This window comes from Brachyistius frenatus, unplaced genomic scaffold (genome assembly GCF_029030835.1).
Source record: "Brachyistius frenatus isolate BFR_SWC_R1_liver_20210118 unplaced genomic scaffold, ASM2903083v1 Contig_18, whole genome shotgun sequence".
Taxonomy (NCBI): domain Eukaryota; kingdom Metazoa; phylum Chordata; class Actinopteri; family Embiotocidae; genus Brachyistius; species Brachyistius frenatus.
This window is the reverse complement of record NW_027210617.1, coordinates 2083696-2107475: the sequence shown is the minus strand read 5'-3', so window position 1 is coordinate 2107475 and position 23780 is coordinate 2083696. Positions and strand designations below refer to the sequence as shown.

The 23780-nt window shown below is 41.6% G+C and overlaps 3 protein-coding genes across 9 annotated transcripts; 2 read left to right on the top strand and 1 right to left on the bottom strand.

Moving 5' to 3' along the window:
- Positions 1 to 1379: 1379 nt before the first annotated feature.
- Positions 1380 to 11504, top strand: LOC138618805 (uncharacterized). Of its 3 annotated transcripts, none has more exons than XM_069694795.1 (5): positions 1380 to 1664; positions 5003 to 5128; positions 6753 to 7304; positions 8432 to 8589; positions 9687 to 11504. In XM_069694795.1, the coding sequence occupies exons 1-5, from the start codon at positions 1595 to 1597 to the stop codon at positions 9729 to 9731; spliced, it is 951 nt and encodes a 316-aa protein (XP_069550896.1). In that variant the 5' UTR covers positions 1380 to 1594; the 3' UTR covers positions 9732 to 11504. The 3 variants fall into 3 exon arrangements, with proteins under 3 accessions (XP_069550896.1, XP_069550895.1, XP_069550898.1); XM_069694794.1 differs by having other exon boundaries at positions 1381 to 1664; positions 4940 to 5128; XM_069694797.1 differs by lacking the exon at positions 5003 to 5128 and having other exon boundaries at positions 1381 to 1664.
- Positions 11505 to 11586: 82 nt separating this feature from the next.
- On the bottom strand, positions 11587 to 19360 carry LOC138618803 (coiled-coil domain-containing protein 159). Of its 5 annotated transcripts, none has more exons than XR_011310755.1 (13): positions 18562 to 19360; positions 18195 to 18237; positions 17573 to 17721; positions 17097 to 17178; positions 16040 to 16223; positions 15790 to 15863; positions 15572 to 15648; positions 15376 to 15476; positions 15174 to 15262; positions 14942 to 15088; positions 14625 to 14752; positions 14153 to 14203; positions 13747 to 13832 (listed from the first exon to the last, which is right to left on the bottom strand). XR_011310755.1 is itself a non-coding variant. In XM_069694791.1 (11 exons), the coding sequence occupies exons 1-11, from the start codon at positions 18625 to 18627 to the stop codon at positions 13660 to 13662; spliced, it is 1185 nt and encodes a 394-aa protein (XP_069550892.1). In that variant the 5' UTR covers positions 18628 to 19359; the 3' UTR covers positions 11587 to 13659. The 5 variants fall into 5 exon arrangements, 3 of the variants coding, with proteins under 3 accessions (XP_069550892.1, XP_069550893.1, XP_069550894.1); XR_011310754.1 differs by having other exon boundaries at positions 14629 to 14752; XM_069694791.1 differs by lacking the exons at positions 14153 to 14203; positions 14625 to 14752 and having other exon boundaries at positions 11587 to 13832; positions 18562 to 19359.
- A 110-nt stretch (positions 19361 to 19470) lies between these two features.
- Positions 19471 to 23562, top strand: mmachc (metabolism of cobalamin associated C). The gene is made up of 5 exons (XM_069694798.1): positions 19471 to 19695; positions 19887 to 20084; positions 21590 to 21742; positions 21861 to 22037; positions 22509 to 23562. Exons 1-5 carry the CDS (start codon positions 19606 to 19608, stop codon positions 22668 to 22670), a joined length of 780 nt encoding a protein of 259 aa, XP_069550899.1. The 5' UTR covers positions 19471 to 19605; the 3' UTR covers positions 22671 to 23562.
- The last annotated feature ends 218 nt before the right edge of the window (positions 23563 to 23780 follow it).

Sequence of the window (23780 nt, the reverse complement as noted above, 5' to 3'; positions counted from 1 at the left end):
ACGATAAACATTAACATGGGCATGTGGAAAGATTAATCTAGTAGAATATATTTTCAAATAATGACATAATTACACATGATTATATATTTGGTCTACCTTAAAAAAAATTATTAAATTATTTTTGACATATGGAGCAAACTTTTAAACATAGGGCCTGTAGCCTTTACAAAATTTGTGCAAACACACAATCAAATGTTAAAACATATAACCAGGTAGAATAAAAACGGCTGAAAAAAGTATCAAAAGATTACAGCACAGAAAAAATACACGGGCATTCAATTTCACTAAATAGTAAACAGAGTAAAACAGTCAAATCACAATTTAACATCAGTGAAATATTAGAAAAGCTGCCGACGCAAGAAAATGATGCAAACATCAAGCATGCTGTGTTGGTGTTTTAATGTTGTTGTTTTTTTCACCTCCATAACAGGAACATAGTCGAACAGAGTAACATTTTTACTCCATAGCCATCACCTTGTAAATGTCGTTTCCAAATGAATTTGAGGCTGTTCGCAGAAACTGCTGAAGAGCAATAGCGCCTGCGTGTGGGCCAAGCAAGTAATCACACGACAGAAAACGCCCTGAAGAAAGCGCCAGTCATGCAAAAAAAAACAACCAACAGAGGATAACATTATTCTTCCATCTTTAAGATCAAGTCACATAGCCTACCTGAGAGGATGTGTTCAATTGACCAAATAAACTCCCAACATGACAGAGTTGTTCAGGATTTAGCCTAGGCTATTTTGTTATTGCTGATTTACAGCGTCATGGAAACAAATATTTTACGTAAACACACAACATAATGGCTTAAAGAATTGTAAAAAATGTACCTATTGATTGATGAAATTGTCGCCTTAACAAAACAATTTTACTAATATAGCCTATTATATAGTAGATATGTAAGAGGATAACTACAATCCGTTTCTGTTGTATTATAGTATGAATAAGTGAATGAACAAACACAAGGATAAGGCTCTGCGTAAAATAAAAAAAATGAACAAAATAACAGGACCTCTTTTGCGTAACCCTTTGACGTGACCTTTGTGGAGCTTAAAATGTCAAGTAAACATTCTTCCGAGCTGTGTGACTCTCAAAGATGCTGTGGGGGTTTCTGTGGCTTGTGTTGTTGCACTGTAATATGCTACATTTGCGTGGCCTGCGCCCTTCTGTTCTGTGTGGGTATGGTGTCAGTCTTCCCACTGAATACGCGTCATATGGCACAGGGAGTCAGATCCACGGACTATTTTGAACAGGGAACACGTGGCACTGTTTCTGAAGAGAGAGAGAGAGAGAGAGAGAGAGAGAGAGAGAGAGAGAGAGAGAGAGAGAGAGAGAGAGAGAGAGAGAGAGAGAGAGAGAGAGAGAGCAGCCCGGACGCACACACTCCTCCTTCCGTCCCTCCAGCCACGCATACATACACTGGCAAAGCTGCTTACTGTCTTCAGTGGGTAGGACTGTATACCGCAGCCTGGGATCTGTAAACTCCTCCGTGAACGTTGTGGAAACGGACTGTGAGAAGAAGTCCTGCCATAACAAGACGGGCGGAAACGACATTTAAAGAGTCATTTTCTCACTGTGTAGTCAGAGAACAGAGATGATGGAGACTAAACTCTGGATTTCCCTTTGTGCGCTTCTGGTCATTAACTTGGGGTCCGCTACACATGGTAGGTAGCAGTTTGTTTGTGTTTACTGCATGTCTGTTTGCCACTTTGATTGCGGTAGCTAATACACTGTCAATTTGTGCTACAAAAGTTCAACAATATTTGCTGTATAACTCAACACCATCTCTGTGAGCGCGCACGTGCGCACAGACGCGCACACATACACGCGCGCGCGCACACTTTTTTTTTCCAGTCATGTCTGAACTAATAGAACTGATGTGAGTTTACAGGGAGAAGCCAATGATTTTTTTTTTCTCCTGTTACACCATAAATAGACATGATGAGTGTGGACACTTGTGTTGTGTGTTTTATTTCAACCCTACTTGATATCAGATGTGGATACCTCTAGGAAACCCATGTTTCCCCTTCATACGCTTCATTTCATTTTCCTCTCTACATTCAACCCTCTGCTTTTTGTTGAAACAACCGCACACTTAATCTTGAACTTCACTTCCTCCCTCTACTCTCCACTTTCTTCCTCTTCCTTGCAGTACATTTACATACATCCTGTATTTCACTCTTAACCCACCTTCTGCTTCCTCTCCTGCCTGTTCTTAGCTTTCTCCCCTCCTCCTACCTTTTCTTATTTTCTCCATCAGCAGCTCTCACATAAAAATAAAATTAGACTATTGACATTTTGAAAAGATTTCATCGAGCTGATCTGTCCCATCAGCTCCTCGAGCTGAAAGTGGAATGAATAGAAAACAGCACGGCTCCACTGCAGAACATTTATTGGCTGTAAATGAGCAGGGAAGTACATTATGATAAATGACACCTCTAATTGTGTGCAGCAGCACACTGTCATTTTACTGGCTTCATGCTAATTGGCTTTCCTCTGCAGTACAGTATGCAGACTTTATGAGGGGACTCAGAGGTAGCAGGTTTTACCAGACGTCGTACAGTGTTTTGTAGGAAGGAAGGAGAGTTTATTAACATTCTCCATAAAAATCCCTCTGAGCTTTATTCGCAAAGAACAAAGTGCATGACAAAAAAAAGGCCTTTTTTTGTCCCACTTCTGACTCATCTGACCTCCTTCATTTAATTATATGTTTTAAATAACTGCCCATTCAGAGTAACCCACCAAAACTAACTAAAGTCTTGACATAAACTAACTATAAGAATAAAATACACAGCTCTACGTAAAGAAATATACTAATAACTGATATAATACTTACCTATGTCATAACATCCACTCAATATTATAGAAATGATTACCTCAGTTCCCTAGTTTATCTATGCTGTGTCATTCTTTTCTGACCACGTATCATCACTGCAAATGTAATGCCATGATAAATAACGAACTGACCACATACCGTTATGTCAAGCTCTCATGTCGAGTACAGTAATAGGAAGAAGAAATGAGAGCCTCGGACATGCTGCCTGTGTACTGCACAGAGCTGTTTCAGTCTTCAGCTTTTTCAGTGTCATTTAATAGGGAAATGGCTTTGAAATGATCTGTGGTATTGACTCAGATCCCAGCAGAATCACATGCTGTGAAAACAGTGCTCGTGCGACTTTACTGGAGCAGTTAGATGGGTTACAGACAGACTGTGTCACTGATAGGCACTTCCAGCTCTGAGTGCTGAAGCAGCAGACATCTGCTCGCAGAGAATCGGTTGGCTGTTCGTCTCACTGGCAGGGTCAAGAAGTGAGCTGAAGCTATTTCCCCAGGTACATGCTGCGCTGGCCTGAAAGATCATGAGTGAGACCCTGTAATATCTGGAGAGAGGAGCATGCCATAGTGGAAACAGTGACCCTCTTTATGAAACTACTCTGCGCGCACACACACACACACACACACACATTTATACAAAAACAGACATAGCCTACTACTCCAGCATTTGACCCAAGCAGCTCTAATGGAGCTAAAGTGAGGGAACAAGGCCAGCATTATACAGCCAAGCACCTCTGTCTATTTATGAGCGAATCTGTTTTGGTATGCTTTCGAGTTCAAACAGGTCTCTCTATCTTTCTCTCTCTCTGTCTGTCTGTCTGTGTCTCTGGGCTCTGGGCCTCGCTTTCTCTCTCAGTGTGTGCTGATGAGCTGTGTGAGTGATTATGGAAGTAATGAAAGGCATCAGGGCAGTGTGTTACTGAACGGTAATGACTTTACATTACATTAGTGCCCTGGTCTTTATCAAAGGGAAGCAGGTAGAAAAAATAGTGCTAAAGACATCAAGACAGAGAAGGAAGAGAAACTAAAGCGAGACTGAAGGTCTTCATTAAAAATATATTACTTCAAAGACCAAAAATTACTTCCAGCACGTCTCAAATGGGCTGCAGTAGAAGCCGTGCCAAGTACAAATAGAAGTTGATCCTTACCCATTTTATCTCTTAAAGTTGTGTGGTACACTCAGTGGTTTCCAAACTAGGGGTCAGACCCAAACAAAGACACATGGTAAATCTGAATTGACACAACTTCATGAATAAAATACAACATCAGAAGGGGAGGGTATATATGCATCATTTATTCATCTGTTTTGTGAAACACCTGATAGCTTGACACATCAGGCCTCCAAAGTCCTTTCGTCCATCCTAAAAGGAAACATCACACTTTGGTTGATTGATACAAGACTGTGGTTGTACACGCAACTCTCTTAAAGCGCCGGGTTACTTGGCCGGAAAAAGTCATTCATAGACAGATCATTCTTACTAAAACAAATAATATATACAGCGCTGTGCAAACGTTGTAGACACTTCAGATGTCTGTTTTTTTTTTTTTTATTCATTAAACAATACCATCAAAGAGGCATCTGATTGGTTTGACCCAAAACACATAGTCATATGGAACTGTAGCAACAAGAACAAGGAGTCCTGTAGCAGATGGTATGGACTCAGCGTGGGATTATAAAGACAAAACACATCTTGAGGTAGAAAAATCCAAACAAGAACTATGGCGAGTCCTCCAAAATGCTGAGCCACCTACCTGCCAAGCATCAAATACTGTGTGCAAATGTACCAAGGAGAGCTACTGCTGTTTTAATTAAAAATATATGAATAATAATAATGGCGTTAATTATTCCCAAAAAAAGAATTATTCACATTACTCACTTTACTTTTAGTGCCTAAAATGTTTGCACAGTCATGTATGTGTACACATTTTTCAGTTTTAATAATTATGTTTGTATAAACATCAGTCTGTGTTTACTGAGATATTCAGTTGGTTTTGCAGCATGTACGGTACCCGTTGCCCCATGTTTGCTTGGAATAATAAGCAAATAAGTTGTTAATGACTCTGAAGACTGAAATAAAATTCCACTTTGTCCTTACCTCATCAGATGAGGACTACACTGCTGCTTCTCCCACTTCAGAAAGTGCTGACGCAGCTCTTGTGGCTCCAGTTGCAGACTATGCACAGAACACTTCTGACACAAACCCAACATCCAGTGGCACCAGCAGTTTGAGCAACAACATAACGACAGAGAAGGGACCCGTCTCCGTGGCATCCAAAGCAAGAAAAGATAATGGTAACTATGGAACTGCATGTTCCCACTCCCGTGTTCAATGTGAAAACATCATGGCAGACTAAGGGTGCAGGAACTAGCCGTCCTTGTGGTGTGTCGATATGATGTGGTGATTATTGTTTCTGTCTGTTTGAGGTGCGCACTTCAGAGGTAGGCACTTCAGAAGAATTTAGTAGGAAGCCCAACAGCAAGTGGCTCAGAGTTTAGGAGCTATATTTAACAAAGTCCTTATCACTGTTTTCCACATCCAGAAGTGGGCCACAGTGTTAGTGACGGGGCTAAAGTGCCGACAGCCATACCATAAACACAGTACAGGCAGGGACGGAGAGCTGAGTCTAGATGTTAAACAAGTAGAGTAAATCAAAGGAACGAAAGATAGGTACATGTCAGAGATGGTTTAAGATACTGTAGAAGTAAAAGCAAATGAAGAAGCAAGGACTGCCTGAATTAAATACGGTGCAATCTGCTGTGAGAGCAACAGCAAAATATGCCTGGAGAGAAGTTAGCTAAGTGATTCAGATGGTGTTGAGGAGAGGAGATAAGTGATTAAATACTGTGATTTCTCACATGAGGGTGAGAAAGGTAGAAGTGAAATACTCCCCCAATGACACACACACACACACACACACACACACACACACACACACACACACACACACACACACACACACACACACACACACACACACACACACACAGACTCTCTCCCTCTCACTGTCTCTGTCACACACACCAGGGCTGATTTACACATATGTTCAACATATTCTCAGGCAAAGCACCTTTTTTGATACTTTTATCAAGTTTATTTTTGAGGCTTGGCAGCTGTTTGCAGGAGTCAGTATCGGAAACATTTAGGCAGGCCGAGGTGGTTAGATTTGTCCAGGTTCAGTGCTGAATGACTTTTAGTCTGTTGTCTCCACCCAAATACAGTGGAGGTAGAGGGATTTTTTTTTTTTTTTTTTTTTTGTATTTGTGCGGCTCATAGCGTTGGAAAATGTGCAATTAATTAATGCTGAGAGCCTACAGCCGGCAGTATGTGATGGAAATTGTGAGAAAGAGAGAAATGCCTGATCAATGGAATATCCCTGACACAGTTTGGGAAGCTTTACTTAACATGCTCATACTCTTAATGAAAAAAAAAGTGCTAAAATGCTAATGCTGATGCGTAATATTCACCATGTTCACCATCTGCAGGCTGACATTTGCATATTATCATTAAAAAAGTACACCATAGGCTGATGGGAATTGCAATAGTTCCGAAGGTATGTGGTCATGAACCAAAGTTCTTTAACAAAATCGAATTTTGATGTAATGATGGCGCTTCACGAAAAGTTTAACAATTATCAGTGATTACGTTCACAGTGAAAATGCATGCATAAATACATTTTTAGATTATGTGATTTTTAAGTGCTGTGGCAAACTCCTCCATTGTATTCTAGGTAGAGGCAGAAATCTCAAGAGACAAATATTGCAAAACATGGGAAATAAAGCCAAACGTGATAGATATAACAGTGTACGGAAATAGGTTTATTTGTAAATTATGGGGAGGTGGCCCTTTAATTGCTTCCAGGATGGAAGTTCCGTAGAACTACAATATTTTGATGATGACAACTTTCTTTTTCTGCAGCTACTGACAACATCTCTCAGTCAACCACTGCCGTCCCAGAAAAGAATGAAAGCACAACAAACCAGCCGCCATCGCAGCCTCCAGTTCTTCCATCTGAGAGCCACTCCCCCATTTCTCACATCCTCTCCACCCCCGCTGCCACCAGCACCACACACTCAGCTCACACGTCCTCTGTAGACATGCAAACCACCACACCAGCCTCATCAAATCACAGCCACACATCACACCATCCTGCACCTCCTCCCTCTAGCTCCACTACACCTTCAAACCCACCCACTCAAACCAAAACACACCTCCCAACTTCTGCTGCAACACCTGATCCAAAGGCCGAACCTGACACCTCTGCTACCAGCACCCAGTCCACTCCAACATCCAGCTCCTCACACGAGCCCACCAAGTCTCCACCATCGACAAACCCGCCACAGTCCAACAGACACCCTGAGGCCTCCACCGATGTCCACCCGAAGTCCACCACCGACCCGCCGAGCAGCCCCTCCGCCCAGAACAAAACCCACGCCAACCGCCCGTCCCAGCTAACCGTGGAGGGTGACAGTAAGTGCACAAACACCTTCTGTGCTGGTGTATGAATTTGTTGTGGACCATTCACTCCCTGGATATAGACAGAGCCAGAAGTCACTTGGCTTTATAACAAAGGCGATGTTGTTCTTTGTTTTCCAGCACAAGCCAGTCCTTGCTTCAACACACACAGACACAAACACACACCACGCCTCCCCCATTTACATCTTCTACAAGCACTGTCACCACCAAGCATACCACAACCATGGGTTTGTTTGAGAAAAGGACAGAGGCAGTCATGGGACTCCTCTGTTTTTCTTGTTTTGTCTGTCTCTCTGCGCAATGATACATATATATCTGCAGCTTCTCTTTCTGTTCCCACAGAGTACAGATAAGGTTTATTTTTCCCCATTCAGAGGACTTTTGCCAGGCTAACAAAGAAGGAAACACTGATAAACTTTCTCTCAGTTGACCAGCTTGCTCGACTAAAGTTAAAATATAAAAATCTCTCTGCTTGTCTCACTGTGGTTTTATTAGGCACTTGGCACCTCGCCTTTTTCCATTAGCCAGAAGAACAGGGAGCATTCACTGCTCTGTGGTTGTTGTTACTTTCGACCAGGGGATATATTAAAAAAAAAAAGAAGAAAAAAAAGCTAAGTTTACAAAACAGTCTTGCATAGCAACATCCATATACAAAAATACTCTGCCGAGGACAGATACGAATCCAAACTGTACAGAAATATACAGACAGAGACGTTAACGTCAAAAGGTCAAGATATTCTCAGAGATTAAACAGTACCCTTACAGAAAAGTGACACACTATTTATCTCTAAATTTATCTCTAAACATCCTAAAATGATGCCTGACAAATATATTGACTGGTCCACATTGACCTCAAGTACTGTGCAGGCCCGTTTAACATCACCATCATGTTTGACATTTCTATCCTGAGCCACATGATGAACACTCCACATGCTGATAGTATCTATATTTGGTTCCAGTAACAACTTTAAACAACCACTGAAGAAGCTCTACTTGCTCCTGGCACCATGTTAAGTCAAAGTAGAATCAATCCTCAATGCTGCATTGTCAGCTTGTTTGTTGACAGTGTGTTAATAGAACAACGGGCCCCCGCTGATGTGTCTCCTGTGTTTCTATTCCAGCGACAATGGCCCACGACTCTCCCGCGTTAGACCCCCTCCTGGCTGGCCTGGTGTCAGCCTTCATCATCACTGCTGTCATCATCACCCTGCTCCTCTTCCTCAAACTGCGCCGAAGAGACAACAGACCGGAGTTCCGTCGGCTGCAGGACCTGCCCATGGTGAGCACACCCATATGACAACCAGGCCACACTCTTAGAGCTGTCTCAGAAAATATTCAATCTGTCAGATGATGTTAGGCGCAGATGAGTCATACACCGAGACAAATTTGGCCTGACTGCAGATTTACCTATCAGTTTCACTTCCTAATAAAGCTCCCTTTGTTATAGAGTTTATGAAATAAACTTATGTCTTTGCTGACGGTTAAGATATTATGTGTGGATAATCGGTTACTGTGTATCACATTTATCTGCTAGTCATGAATAACAGCAGCTTTTGGGGTGCTAGGTTAGAATTAATCTACTTTTTTGGCCCTGAATATCTGGAAAACAGCTGCACTGCAATTTGAACAAAATGCATTTAATAACAACTTACAACTGTAGACCTAATGGGTTATTAAATAACCACTTATTAAAGACCTATTAACATTTATAACTGAATATTCAAAGCAATAGTTTGCCTATTTGCTTTCTTGCCTAGGCGTACATGATTGATAGCTCTCGTGGTTAGCTTAGCACAAACACTTTAGACAGAGAGAAAACCTGCTTTGATGACCACAGTGCACACAGCACTAATTAATTAGTCTCTCAAACTGTCAGCAAAGGCAGCAGCAGCTGTTGGGGAGAAGCATGTATTTTTTTATATAAATGAATAGACTCCTGGATGACATGTGCCTTCCTGGGAAAGCTCATACTGGAACAATAAAACCTGAACAGGTATAAGGCAGTGCTTGAAAGTTCCACTTCAGTTGCTCTCATGAGAACACTTGGTTTATTGAAACCATAGATTTTCAATAAATCTACATTGCATCAGACTACGAAGACTTGTGTCTGATTAGGAAAACTACGAGTGGTGAAAAGGGACCAAAAGAATTTCGAAGATTTACGACAAATTTCCAGCTTCATATTTGCCACAAAGATATTTTCTACATTACTTCTTGTCAAGTTACTTTTACTAACCAGGAATAACATGAATTATTAACGGCCTTTATAAATGCACTTATCACAAATTGAATTGTCTGAGGATGGAGCACTCATGACTGTAAGACTGTGTTCTATAGGTGTAAAAAGTTATATTTAACTCTATTTTCCCTGTGTAGGATGATATGATGGAGGACACCCCTTTGTCCATGTACAGCTACTGATGGAGGCACAATAGAACTTTTGGCGCCCAAATACCCTCATCCAATCCAGACTCAGCCCACCGCGGTTGTCCAACCTGGTCCTCTTCCTTAATTTGCACCAAACCAAAAGAACCCTGGGTGGGTGGGAGGACACATCTGGATTGCTTTAATTTGTCCAGATTACCGACATGTAGAGAAGGACCTGATTGAACCTGCAATGGACAATGAAGACAACATGGCTCCCTTTGGAAAAAAACAAAGTCTATTTTAGTGTCTGTAATTAGAAATTTGGCCCACGTGTCCGTTCAGCTCTGAACACTTCATATTGTTTGGCTCGTCTTTTGGGGTTGTATAATATATTTTGATTTCCTGAGAGCTGTAAAAGGTAAGTGTGAAGCAGGAGGCAACATCATCACTTGTATTCATCACGGTGATGGTTCACACAGTTTAAGCCAGTCCTGCTAGACACTAACCCGGGGGCAGTTCAAGTCTGGCAGAAATAAAGGTCGGCAGTCCAATTGAGCAGCCAGAGAAAAGAAATAAACAAAACAAACAGCCTGATTACAGTGTTAACAAGGTTGCACTTTACTTTTTCAGAAGTGTAGAAAAAAATGGGAAAACATTTTTGTGTACGAGAAGAATTCAGTTTTGTGTGCGTACTTAAGCAACATAGTAGTGTGTGTGTGTGTGTGTGTGTGTGTGTGTGTGTGCTTGTCGATGTGACAGTGTGCATGTGTGTGAGTCTGTTGAGGGGGCATGTGTGATGTTTTGGAGGTGAGGCAGAGAATATTTAAAGTTGTTTTCTGTGTTATAGGTCCTGATGCCTTTAGGCCTGATTTTGATGTGCAGTGTTTTTGTGTTTCTTTCCTGAGGTCTTAAATCCAGGAGAGAGTGCCTTACACAGTGTAGGAACAGCTCTTCTTGTGGTCCTATATTTATATTCCAGACCGACTAACTTCCAGAATGACCAGTCATTCCCAGTACTTTGTGTGATTCCCATTTAAACGCACACTCAAGAACAGGTAGCTGCTCTGACTTGCCCGTGTTTGAAGATTAGCCTTGAGCGTGTTCACCATGAGGCACTCCTTCATGCAATGACAGCTACAGACCGAAGTTAGCCAGTTGGCTTTCCACACAATTTTAGCATTGTTCTGTGCTTTGTAAATACTACTGATGATTGCATCATGCAAACAAGTCCTTAGGGAACTCTTTATCTTATAATTGCTGCTTTAGCACACACCAGACACCAACATTAAAATGTTACAGGGACTACCCTGAGAACATCTATGACGATGAGTTTGACGCAACAGAATCGGCAACAACGATGCGAAGCACATGGAGAATAGAGCTGAGGTACTGATACTGATACAAATCACGCCTTTGAATTCGAGCTAAAACTGTGTTGAACTTTTGTGCAACAATCAACGACAGATGAAAGAAAAACTAAACACAAGAGTCATTCATTAACATGATGAGTCACCAGATCAGATTTAATACTCTTTGGTATAAATTCTACATACAGTGTGTTTGGGATAATATTTCTCCAAAAGCTACTTCCGTTTTAGGTGTCTTGATGATGGTGACGGTTGCTGTCTCACTTGTCACTAGATGTTGAAGAGGGTTGAGATCCCATGGTTGTGAAAGCCACAGAAAATCATTTGTTCATTATTTTGATACCGTGTTGAAAGATATTGTCCACTTCTTTAAATGTTATAAGAATGCTGAATGCATACCGAGGCTTTGCTGCCACATGTGGATTAAGGACTGTTTATGATTAAAGATATTTTGAAACCACCCTCTGCATTTCCTCCTGTTCGACCTCAGCTGTAAATAACTTTTGACGTCAGCAGCAACAAAACCGCTATCACTACACAACACTGACCTGCACAAGCTGCAACAGAAAATCTCACAGACTTTTATTGTTGGAGACAAAACACAAAACGTTTCTTTTACAGATCTTCAATGAATGACTCAGTGCACTGCTTTACTGCAGCACCACCGCACAATACTTGGCAAACACTAAAAAACGGCAGTGAAAAGGTCTGATTCATCAGCCTTTATGTGGCTACAATGGCAAATAGATGAGCCTTTTCTTCATTAAATGTCTCTTCAACCACAGTATTAACAGCTGTACAGGAGAAGTGTGTTAGGAGAGGATTGGGGAGATATCATAGATGAGGCCCGACTGAACACCTAACCTGCCTGTCAGCTCCCCGTGGCTCGGCACGGTGGTCTGGGATCCTTGATGGGGGGCGTGTCTGGAAGCTGAAATATTTAACAGCTTGACACCCAGCCTGGCACAGTGTGATTCATGTCAGACATGACGGCATAAAGGGACCCTTGCTTGTCTTAACTGAGCTGTGTGTATAGAGAGATCGCAGTGGAGGTGGAAGGGCATTGGCGCCTTGATAATGTTAATGGTTTTTGATTCCTCTTTACCTTTACTTTAGCTGCATTACCAGGATCCAAAACTCCATCCCTCATCGAATTCCTTCTGGACTGAAGAGTGCATTATGGCATGATCAAAACACATTAAATATCCATTACTCTGCCACACCAAAGATGTGCAGTAACTTCCCGACAGAACCAGTCATGATCGCCAGAACTGTAAAGCTAAAAGTTACTGTGGATCTTTACACCGGACAAAATACTGCACATAAAGTGATCAAAGCTTGTTAAAGTTTCATGAGGTTTCATCTGTTGTCAAACACACTGAATGATTAAAAAATTAAAAAATTAAAAAAAAATTAAAAATCACCAACTTGAGGCAATTTAAGCAAAGCACGGGCCTGTGATGAATTTGGTCTCATTCTGGATCCCACTGTCTGCCTGAATCAAATCTTTACCTAAGCCCAACAACCTGTAATCATATCAAACCTAAATGCAACTACTTTTAAACTTGTTTTTCCGAAAACCTAACCTCGTGGTTTAGTGGACCAATCGCAGTGCTTGTATCCTTAATTCATGAAGAACCTATCATTTTCAGCCAGTATTGTGCAACACGCAAGCAGAGGGTGTGGTGAAGATTAAATATTATATTCTTTGGGAGAAAATAATGCACCTTACAAAAAAGGCTTCTTTATTGGCACAAAGCCCAACCATCATGAAACAAGTTGCTCTTTAAATGAGAAGCTCTTACAAAGATATCTTTAAAAAGCTGCCTGACTCCTATCAGTGTCCTATCAGCCCGTACATGTGGAGACAGTTACAGCCATTATTTAAAGACAATTAAAGGGGAATCTACAGTCCTAAACTGTAGCAGATATCACTAACTAGACTGAGGGGAAAACAACACTTTGATGAATAGTATTTACAGTGAGCAGCCGTGAATGCATTAGCATTTGCTAAATCTTTCGGTGATTTGTTTGAGTGCAGTGTATTAGCAGGAGGTCGGGTGAGTCTGACAGTTTAAACAATGTTTATACCAGTAATTAAACAAACATTGAAAATAGTCTGACAGTGTGTGATCTGTAATGAGTCAACACTTCTGGTATTCTAAAAAAAAAAAAAAAAAAAGAACACTGTTTAAAAATAGCTTGTAAGATTCCCCCACATTAACATAACGTTTCCCATAAGGTATGAACTTTGCTTGGATATGACAACAGAGCATATCCAGTAATAACATTAAGTGGGATGATTTAATTACTTGTTATATGCATGTTCCTCAGTTGCTATGCCAAGCACGCTGTTTGCTATCCTTTGTTTTCTTTTCCCTTCTCGTGGGACCACAAAGGAAATAAGCCATATGGCTGTTTGTGTTATCTCAACTACTTCTATTTTTAAAGCTGTGTTGTTCACAATGGAGCTGTAAGTCTAAACTGTTCCGCTAAAATCACATCCATTTAAAAGTGTAGTGCATTAAGAGTTGGAAGGAGATAAAACATGTCTCTTTGTTGCTGAATGCTTCCCAAATCCTCACCTTCGCCGAGAACTTCACTTTATAAAAAGGTCAGAGGTCATTAAGACTTAGGTCAGATCCTAAATCTGGGTTGACATCGTCATCAAGGAGATCGTCTTCGTCATTGTCATCATCATCCTCCTCCTCCAGATCCAATCCAGGACCAGCAAAGTCACTCCGTCTGGACTGAACGCTGAGACGCACTTGTGGCTTCTGCTTAGGAGCTGGCAGACATTAAGAGCAGAGAAGGAGCAGTGAATTTGTGACTGACGGAGTGCCTCTTTGCTGTGCTACCATGTGGGATTAGGCTGGAAGACACTCAAATGTTTTCCCATTACAATTGTGTGCCAGTAGGAGTGCGTGTGCATGTGTGCGTGTGCATGTGTGTGTGTGTGTGTGTGTGTGGATACAATCGTCAAATTATCTTGGCCTTCGTGGGTCCAAATCATTATGGGAAACATTTAGAGGAGAGATTTTTATCTCTTCCGGAAACATCAACCTTCTGTTACAGTAAGTCTCAGGGGTGAACCGTGCATGAGCTCACCGAGACACACAGAGCACCACATTTCCCAAGAAGTGACTGGCTTTGCAGAGACTGTTGGGGAGGAAATGAGAGCTTTAGTGCTTCATCTGCAGATGGAGGAACACAGCAGGACTACAAACCTGCTCACAGTGATGCTGTACATCGACAGATTGTTTCAGCTTAGCTCTCATTTATTGCTATTTCTTTATTAATCTTGTCTCTTTTTACACCTCTCCTCTGCCGTAATCATGGAACGTCCTCTTGTGATATATTTAAAGAAATAATTTGACATTTTCAGAATCAACTTTTTTCCCTTTTTTTTGTCAAGAGTTAGATAAAAAGATCAATAATGAGACTTGAAGCAGGAGCGATATTTATCTTGTCTACCTAGGAAACAAATGCGCATATTTCCCCAAAATGTCAATCTATTCAATTAATTGACTGTATGCTGAAATGGCAACACAGTGAAGTGCTCTCCATCATTGAGTCAGACCTACTGAGATGAGTCAGCGAGAAGGTTGAGCCAGATGTGTGGGGGAGGGGTGGGAAGGGGAACTACAAGTCCCATCTTGCTCTAACCGCCATCAGATCGCATCCATCTGGTGCCCTGCGTGACGTTTTCTGTTGGTTGGAGCGTGTGATCCAATTGTCAGAACATGTTTGTGCTGGTGAACATGTAGTTGGACAGAAGGCTTGTGAAAATGATATAATGACAACCTGCGGTATTGGTGAGTCAGCACGCGGTACCTGCAGGTGTACGAGGCAACCGTGTTTGGGTGCATTGTTCAGTAAGACGGGATGAATTCCTACCAGGGTTTTTGTCCTCCAGCCATGACAGATCATCTGAGCTGACCTCGGCCAGGCTCGGGGTCGGGCTGAAGTCTTCCGAGTCAGAGTCGGGCTCTTGACCTCTGACTCCTCTGCTGTGGCTCTGAGGGAGTGCTAGTGGTGAGACCGCTATATTAGAAAAGGAAAACAATGTTGCAGGTTTATCATGCAACGCATGTGAGTATGACAGAGCCGAAGAAAGAGAGACACTTACCTGATGTGTGAGCTGACAGCAAAGGTGTTGGTTGACGTTCTCGGAGAATGAGACTCCTGACTTCATCCTTCAGTTCTGATACAGTTGTTCTGTTGTAATAGATAAAATGCAACTTATGCACTGTAAGACGAGACATAAACTCGTAAACATAAACATAAACATGTGTTGGGAAACACACATCCACGCACGTGCTCACATATACCTGATCTGGCGCACCTCTTGCTGTGTGTGAGAATACTGAGAGAGAGTCTTTGTCAGGTCCGTGCTGTGAGTTCTGTAGCTGTCTGTCAGCTCCTCCAGCGTCTGAACAAAGAACACAAAGGAAAGGATCTGAAAGAATACAAACCACAAATCCACGAGCAAACACAACCTGTGTGATACAGCGTGTCTGTGTGTACCTTGCAGCTGCGTTCGTACTGTCTCTGGGTCTCCCTGGTCTCGGCCTGCTGGAGGAACATGTCCTCCTCCTGCCTCCCTGTCAAGAGGAACAGAAAAAGCAGACGTTGGGAAACAAGATTGTGCTTGCCTTTTTTCTTTACAGGATAGCAGCGCGCAGGACATGTGCAGTCCCGCTGAACCAGTACAAGGGCATGATGTATGTGTGTATGTGACTCACTTAGCCGTGCTTTCAGTTGGTCCAACTCTCTCCGCAGGTGTTCCAGCTCCTCTCGGCGGAGCTTTGAGCTGAAACTGAGAGAAAAGACAGAACAGTTGTGATGACGCTGTCTTCTTATCTCTTCCAAAAAATAATGACCACACAACTTTGCAGTAGCAAACTCTGTATGACTTCTCTGTGAGGTGTAAACATTTTCATGGACCCAACATCAGTTTACTCTGCAGTTTCACCAACTCCAGCCTGAATGCACCTGTCCTCCAGGTTGCCTAGCGACGCCGCTCGGGTGATGTGTCCCCGCAGACTGCTCAGCTCACGTCCCACCTCTCTCTTCCACTGCTCCATCCGTCTCTCTGCTCCTGGACTTTGTCCCCTCCTTGACTCCTCCCTTTCTCTTTCCCTGTCCCCCAGCTCCTCACGCAGCCTATGAACCTCCTCTGGAGAAGAACACAAATTACTATGAGCAAGCTATTTTCTCTATGTCGGCAGGCCTGCGGACTAATCCAAATCATTTATTAATATCCTTAATTATGAATGAATCCTCTCTTGTTGAGTGCATTTAGCCTTTTCAGACAGTCGAGGGGTGGAGAGAGAGAGAGTAGAGAAGACACAGCAACTTAGGACAGTGGTGAGGCAGCATTTCTATACATCAAACACATTTAAAGTTACATTGATTCATTTCCAAGTGATGCACAAATGATGCACAACCCAATCCACACTGGATTAAGAAAGGAATATAAGAATAATAGATGTAAATAAACAACACTGTAAAATAATAAATGAAGCCTGGCCAAACTCATCTTTTGAAGTTTGTGCTATAAGTGCTGACGGTTCACAAAATTGAGACCACGTTTTCCTGTAAATCCACTTGCTTCCTGTTGCCCCAAGTATTCTGTTACTGTTTCCATTTTCTAACATCTTTCATGGGGCGAGCTAAGTGAAGATGGTAGTATGCAGTGGAGCTGGATCAAACCAAGTGAGGCGTGAAAGTGAGTTAAAACTCTGATTTTGTTTTTGAACAGCTAAAGTTGAGAAAAAGACACGTGAAATTGGATTTGATGCCCAACGCACCCAGATGTACCTGCTGTAATGAAAAAAAGAACATGCATATTGTATGTAAAAAATTTTTTTTAAAAAAGTGTTTTTTATTCTATACTCTGGGCACCGTTTATTTTCATTTGTGAAACAGTGTTAAATATGATAAGAGATTGTTTCTTCTCGTTGACAATAACTGGAGTCAGCTGTGTTTCTGAGAGGACATAACCCAATGCAAACTGAGGTAAGTAGTTCACGGTGCAGTGGTACGTTACCTTGCAGTGTCTGAATGTGACATTGCTGAGATTGTCTCTGTCTTTCCACGCCATGGAGTTTCTGAGTGAGGGACTCAATCGCCTTAAGACAATGTGAAAGGAAGTTTGTTACTTTAGGTTCGTTACTGCTGAAATTTAACAGCGTATTAAAACCCTGTTCACACTGATAAAGATATTTTTCAAAATTGATTTTTTTTTTCTCCCTCTCTTTAAAGATACTGTTCACATGACCTTCGTTTTATAAAATATATAAAATACACAAAAACAATACAAAATACTAAAAAAAGGATTCTGAGAAATGTGTACACATAGATACACATGAACCAAAGTTGAAAAAAATCTGCACTTCAGAAGGAGTTTAAATTTTTTTTTTTTAAAACGTTTTATTTTGCTAAATATCCATATTAGTGTGGAAAGGGCCTAAATGACATAAATACAGAGGTGATAAGCTCTTACACTTAAACACACACACACACCTGGCTCTGTATCTGGAGCTGAGACTGGACAGCAGCTAGATCTGCCCACTGCACACTTGGACCGAGAGATGGGGAAGGCTGCCGGAAGAGAGGTGCTCGAGGGGGGAGAGCAGGAGGGTCTGAGTCTGAATCACAAGCTCTCTCCCTCGCTGGAAATAAATCTGGAGAGGAACAGGCATATGACAAGGGTCGTCCAGGAAACGGTTACATGACATCAAATAAATTCAAACCACAAGTGAGATGTGTATTGTTTTGTGAAGTGTGAAAGAGAGGAAGTTGATTGAACATAGTGGAGTGGCCATTTCCCCTTTTAATACAAGATCAAATGTACCGTTCCTAATCAGGTGTAGGGGAAATTCAGTTTGACGCAGAAGCAGAAGTGGATGTCGTTAAAATCAAAGAAAGAAATAACTATTAATACACACATTAGAAATAACCGAAAAATAAAGTAGGAATAATAGGGAAAAAAATAAAAGAGATGTGTGTGTGTGTATTAGCGTAACAGTTGGTCCAGCTTCCTACAGTTTCTGTTTGTCTGTGTGCAATATCCGAGGTGGTGACAGTTTAACTGTGGGTGGTGTTTATATATTACGTATTCAGAAATTCAAAATAGCTCACCCACCTTCTCCTTTGGAAAATTTCCCAGGTGAGGTCAATCTCTCCTGCTGACACAAACAAAGAATATTTAAAATTCAAAGGGTATTTCCAAAGTCTCAGTATCCCTGCACTACTTTAATTCAAATCACTGAGTCACAACTTTCATAGACCATTACTGCCATCTACGGATGGCTCTAATAACGACAATTTACATCTGAGCACAAGACTACAGTGAAACCTCTCCGTGTTGTATACCCTCGACAAAACACTGACGTAATATTAAAGTGCTTTAATGTGCAGCATGAGCAAACACTTTCAGATCAGAAGTGTGTGCTCTAATACCTCGTGGGCTCATAAATAAATTAAGAGTAAGGACATTTGAAATTACTCACCCTCATCTTTGCAACGCTGCCATCTGCTACCGACAGGATGGAGCTCAGCTGACTGTCCCAGTTCATGTCCGAGTTCAACTACAAAGTTATGCATCTAAGATCAGCAGCGTTACTCAACTAATTCTTGCAAAAGCGTCATGAAAGATGGGAGATAACGCTGCGTGGTCCCGACTGCGACGTTACATCAAAAGGCACGGTGGGATGGAGACAGTAACTTTAGACGTGTTTTGTGGCTGGTCGGGGAGGTACCGGCGGAGTTAAGATCTCTTGACACTTTGAGGGAGATTAAATTACAGCAGGCCTGAACATTTGCATGTTTTGTTGTTGTTGTTGTGAGGTTTATCAGCTGCTACACAGGTAAAAAAAAAAGAAAAGAAGCCGGACTGTGCAGCTTGTTATGTGCCCAGTACTGTATTGATCTACTGTAAATGTGAGCACCTGCTCACAGGTATTCTGAAAATAGCGCCACAAACACACCACGATAAGATTGAGGTGTTTAAATCATCGATGTTCAACTGAGCTAATGTCTGTTAGCAGCAGTTTGACGGAGTCTCGTTCTCTCTGCGTTCAGAACAACTCTCTTTAGGTTGGCAGGAAAATACGTTTATCGCATTTAAAATACTTAATTATGCCTGTTTTTCATCACAAATTATACGCAGTCTCTTAAAAACATATAATACTTTACACGGGGAGGTATGAACGTTTCTGCTAGGTGGCTAATAAAGCTACTCACAGAAAGCGTTGCGACTCCACTTTTAAATCCAGGAGCCCACAATAACGACGTGATTGCGTATGACGTACGCGCAAGGCTTTCTGGGTATTGTAGTTTATTATATATATGGCAGGAGTCGTCAGTTGAAAATTATAGGGGTAGTCCTGCGCTATACCCGCTCATTAAAATGTATTTTAATTTATATTTGGACTTGTCGTTTAGACAGATAGAAAATCATGGCTGAAACGACAAAGAGTTCAGCTTCATTTGTGACTCGACTCATCTAAAATCAACATATCCCACAATTCAACGCGCCATGTTGACATTCAGCAATGGCCGCTTCCACTGCAAGTGTGGAAAGTATTACAGGACTTTTTGACAACTGTCTGACAAACCTGGGATTTGAAGTGTACCCGCTAAAGGTACAGCGGCCATCATTTCTTCTTTTTTTTTTTTAGTGAGTGCCTTTGACACAAAGAGTTCAGCAGTACAGTTTAACACAGTCATTAACTGCTCAATCTATTGAGCTCTTTCAACACGTGTCTTCCTGTGTTTCTTCCTTCCACATCCTCGCTGGACTTTGTGCTCCTGTGCAACTCCTTCATGGCTGCAGATCGGTTGGTACAACTGCGTGCTGCCTCCCGCCCTGCACCTCTCCTACCCCAATGACAGCTTGGCCGTGGTGGTGCTCAGCACCCCCGACATGTTTGAAAAAGCCTTCCTGCCCTTCCTGGAGCAGAGGGGCTGCCGGGGGCTGTCTGACCCCATCGACCAGTGCGTCCGACACTGTGTCACCTCGGCCGTCTCGCAGGTGAGGATGGGGAACTTAGCAGCATTTTATTTCCCCACATCACACGTTTTTGATTGGGGTCAACACTGCGGGGCATGCATTTTTCTAAAATGTGGCTGCGAGAAAAACAAGCGAAGGCTGTTGTCACCGGGGTTGAGTTTGATGTCGATCTCACTGAGCACACATGGGTCAAGTGCCGCGTGGTCTGTCATAATTTTTTTTTTTGCTGCCAACGCTACATCAAACGGGGAAAAAAAAAAAAAACTGCAAATCACCACAAAGTCACCAGCGGTGCAGATTTCAGCAGAATTAAATGGAAACTTGCACAAAGAAAAGTAAACACAGCTGCAAAAAAAAAAAAAAAAAAAAAAAAGACTGGAAACTATTTATCAACCATTACTGAAGCTGGTGGAAGACGAGTCTCGGAGTCTGTAATTCGTCGATCTGTGGGTTCATTCTCACTGAAAGCCAAATATCATTCTCAGAAAGACGAGTAATAAACGCTAAAATAACTTGTGCTTCACGCGCTGTGCAGCACAGATCAGCACACAGTGGTAGTGAGCCGGCCCTGCATAAGACCATGTACTGTGTAACTTCAGCGTCCTCTTGTGCTTATTGTATTTACTTAGCGTGAATGTTCAGAAAGTTTAATTTGAGTAAATATATTTAAATATGAAAACCTACCTGTAACCTACATTATATACGGTGTGTGTTTAGACATACAACTTTGAGACTCCCTGTCAGTCAGTATTGGTAACGTGTCCTGCATTGTCCCACACAGATATACTCTTTGCCCCACATTTAGTTTGTTGGGACCTGCTCACTCTGCGTTTGAGGGAAAGGTTGAATGGTTGATAACGGGGATAAAATCCTCTGTTCTACATATCATTTCATAGCACAATATTTGTCCTTTATATAGATGTATTGTGACACAGTAGATTATCCGGAAATTCATTTGAAATAACTACCCGTCTTTGGGCTCCATGTTATAAACTGTAGGGTAAAATCTATCAAGGTCTAACAGTGCACTGTATGTCGTCATGAGAGCTAACTGGACTCAGGCCTAAAGTCTATGAGTCAGGAATATGATTGCAATTAGAGCGGAACCGATTCATTGAGTAGTTGATCAACAGAAAATTAACTGTTTTGATAGTTGATTTTTTTTTTTTTTTTAAATAAAAAAAATACAAACGTTCTCGGATTTTAGCTTCTTGAATGTGAATATTTTCTGGTTCCTTTAGTCCTCTATGATAATAAACTGAATATCTTCTAGTTGTGGACAGTTTCTTAGACAAACAATAGGAGATATTTTAGGTTGCACCGTGGGCTTTTTGAAGCACTGGTCGACGTTTTTCACCAGTTTTTGACACTTTAAAGACCAAACTAATCAGTTAATTGAGAGAATAATTGACTGAATAATCGGTAATGAAAGTAATTGTAAATTGTAGCCCTAATTCCAACTATAACCATTTTCATGACCTGCTTGTGATTCCTACATATCTCCTTCACCTCTTCCTGCCCTGCAGTGCTTTCCAGGACAGAAGGTGGATGTGAGTTTCGACTACGAGCTGCTGCCCAGCAGGAAGCCGAAGTTCCTGGCACAGACTGCTGCTCATGTATCTGGAGCAGCTTTTTATTACCAACAGTCTGATGTCACAGATCAACCCTGGGCTAAAAAAGTAATTAATGCTGTTCTTTTTTTTTTTGGTGGAATGTCATTAGTTGCTGCACAGGAGCAGCCTTTATCTCCCCGTCTCCTCACCTGAGTTTTGCGTATCTGGTTTTGTTTGCCTGTAGAAAATGTTCGGGGTGTGTGTGCACCCCAGGTTCGGAGGCTGGTTCGCCATCAGAGCTCTGTTGGTGTTTGGAGATGAGACGGTGGGCTCTGGGCTGGTGCAGCCTGTTCCTCCTGACTCCGTGTCTTCCAGAGAGGACAGGATACAGCTGCTGGAGGATTACAACCTTCGCTGGCAGGTGCAGCACCTCTGCTCTTTTAGCCCTAACACCTGTGACACACACACAGTAAATACACACCACCAAACTGTTTCATGCCAAAAATCCCCCGACAGATAGCCTTTAGATGAAAGACCGCCCGTGCGTTGGAGGTTTTGTTGTCCTGTGGGCCCCCCTCCTGAGAAGATTTCAGTCTGTCTGCATTGTGGATGAGATGAGAGTGAAACCTGTGGCGTTATATAGTCTCTTTCATGAGGACATAACACAGTGCTGCACAGGATACACATTTGTTTTATTTACATTTATTTGAACAAAAAGACAATGAATGATGATTCACGTCAGTAGATCAGTGACATTTTGTTTCATGTTTGTTGGCATTTTAAAAACTATAATTTCACTGCCCCAAATTAAACATATTCATGCAGTTTTGACCATGTCACGGTATACCAAATTAGTGTATCGTTAAATGTTCTTTCTATTTTGTGACTGTAGGACTGGAGCTACAGAAACATTGTCCGTCCAGTCCAGACCTACTCTCAGAAACAGAGGGACTACTTCTCCACTCCGCCTGCTCAGCGTTCTGCTCTACTCAGGTCTTGGGGCTTTCTGCCGAATGAAGATGATCAAGCCGATCCCACCTCAGAGTCCCGTTAACGGACATGGCTGAAAGAGAAGAAAAGTTGAATTGTGGAAGTAACGTCCATCCTTTCTGGGTGAAAACCTCCGCTGCTCGCCAGATTTTGAATTAATTTTGGAATTAACCTGAGCGTTCAGCAGAATACTGAGACATGTTGGGCTGGCATGTTGATTAATGCTTCTACACTTTGTGCAAAGACACTTTGAGGCCCTCTTCCAGGACTTGAATTTGCGTGTCCAGCCTGTATGGCTGTTATGATGTCCACACTACTTTAAAATAGCATGTTATATTTGCCTTACTGATAATCAGCTTCCTAAAAGCAAAGTTAAATGCTGCTTTTGATTGAGGGGAATACTTTGTTTTTGTCTTTGCATCATTTTGGTTTCATGTTTGACGGTACTGCTACCATTCTTGATGTTGGATAATGATTGATAAACGATGTTCAGCGGATAATTGTGGAAAGTTGACTGACCTGTTAAACATGGCAACAATCTGCCATAGTTTGAAGAGAAATTAACTTTCTACACTTGCTTGTTGCATCTCACCAGAAAATACAGACTATAGATGTACAAGTAGCTACTTCACCCAAACATGACTCGTATTCAATACCAAACACAAGAGGGTTCGAGAAATCTCGCTTCATCAGCCTGTTTGAATCTGCATTTGTAAGTGCCACACTTGATCACAAAAAGAACTCTGCTTTACTTTTTCTGCAATATGTGTATTTGATTTAATAGTGAGACCATAAAAGGTCAGGTAAGAGAAAACAACATAAAAAATAAAAACATCTATATTTCTTTTTTTTTTTTTTAAACAGTACTATTGTTAGAAGTGTATGTTTGTCTCAATTATCCACAGTAAAAAAAAAAATATATATATTTTTTTTAAATAAACTATTTTTTATTTGTGTATCCTTTTCAGAGTTTTGCAATTCAAATTGAATTTACTGGAAAAAAATATTATTTTGATATCGTTGGCCTCAAAAGTATTCAGAGCTTCTATGAGCACTGCGACACTCAGCCAGAAAAAAAGATCTTAATTAAGAAATCCATCCATTCATCTCTCCTCAGTATTTATTGCTTCCATTGTCCGGTCCTTGTCTCCACTTTACCTGACACTCAGCTTGG

Coding starts and splice junctions, on each gene's coding strand:
- mmachc (XM_069694798.1), top strand. CDS start 19,606: ATGGCCGCTTCCACTGCAAGTGTGGAAAGTATTACAGGACTTTTTGAC. Junction 21,743..21,860: donor ATCAACCCTGGGCTAAAAAA/GTAATTAATGCT, acceptor GTTTGCCTGTAG/AAAATGTTCGGGGTGTGTGT. Junction 22,038..22,508: donor ATTACAACCTTCGCTGGCAG/GTGCAGCACCTC, acceptor TTGTGACTGTAG/GACTGGAGCTACAGAAACAT.
- LOC138618805 (XM_069694794.1), top strand. CDS start 1,595: ATGATGGAGACTAAACTCTGGATTTCCCTTTGTGCGCTTCTGGTCATT. Junction 1,665..4,939: donor CTTGGGGTCCGCTACACATG/GTAGGTAGCAGT, acceptor TTACCTCATCAG/ATGAGGACTACACTGCTGCT. Junction 7,305..8,431: donor GCTAACCGTGGAGGGTGACA/GTAAGTGCACAA, acceptor TTTCTATTCCAG/CGACAATGGCCCACGACTCT.
- LOC138618803 (XM_069694791.1), bottom strand. CDS start 18,627: ATGAACTGGGACAGTCAGCTGAGCTCCATCCTGTCGGTAGCAGATGGC. Junction 15,089..15,173: donor GCTGTCAGCTCACACATCAG/GTAAGTGTCTCT, acceptor TTTCTAATATAG/CGGTCTCACCACTAGCACTC. Junction 13,833..14,941: donor GCTGGAGGACAAAAACCCTG/GTAGGAATTCAT, acceptor AATGTCTGCCAG/CTCCTAAGCAGAAGCCACAA.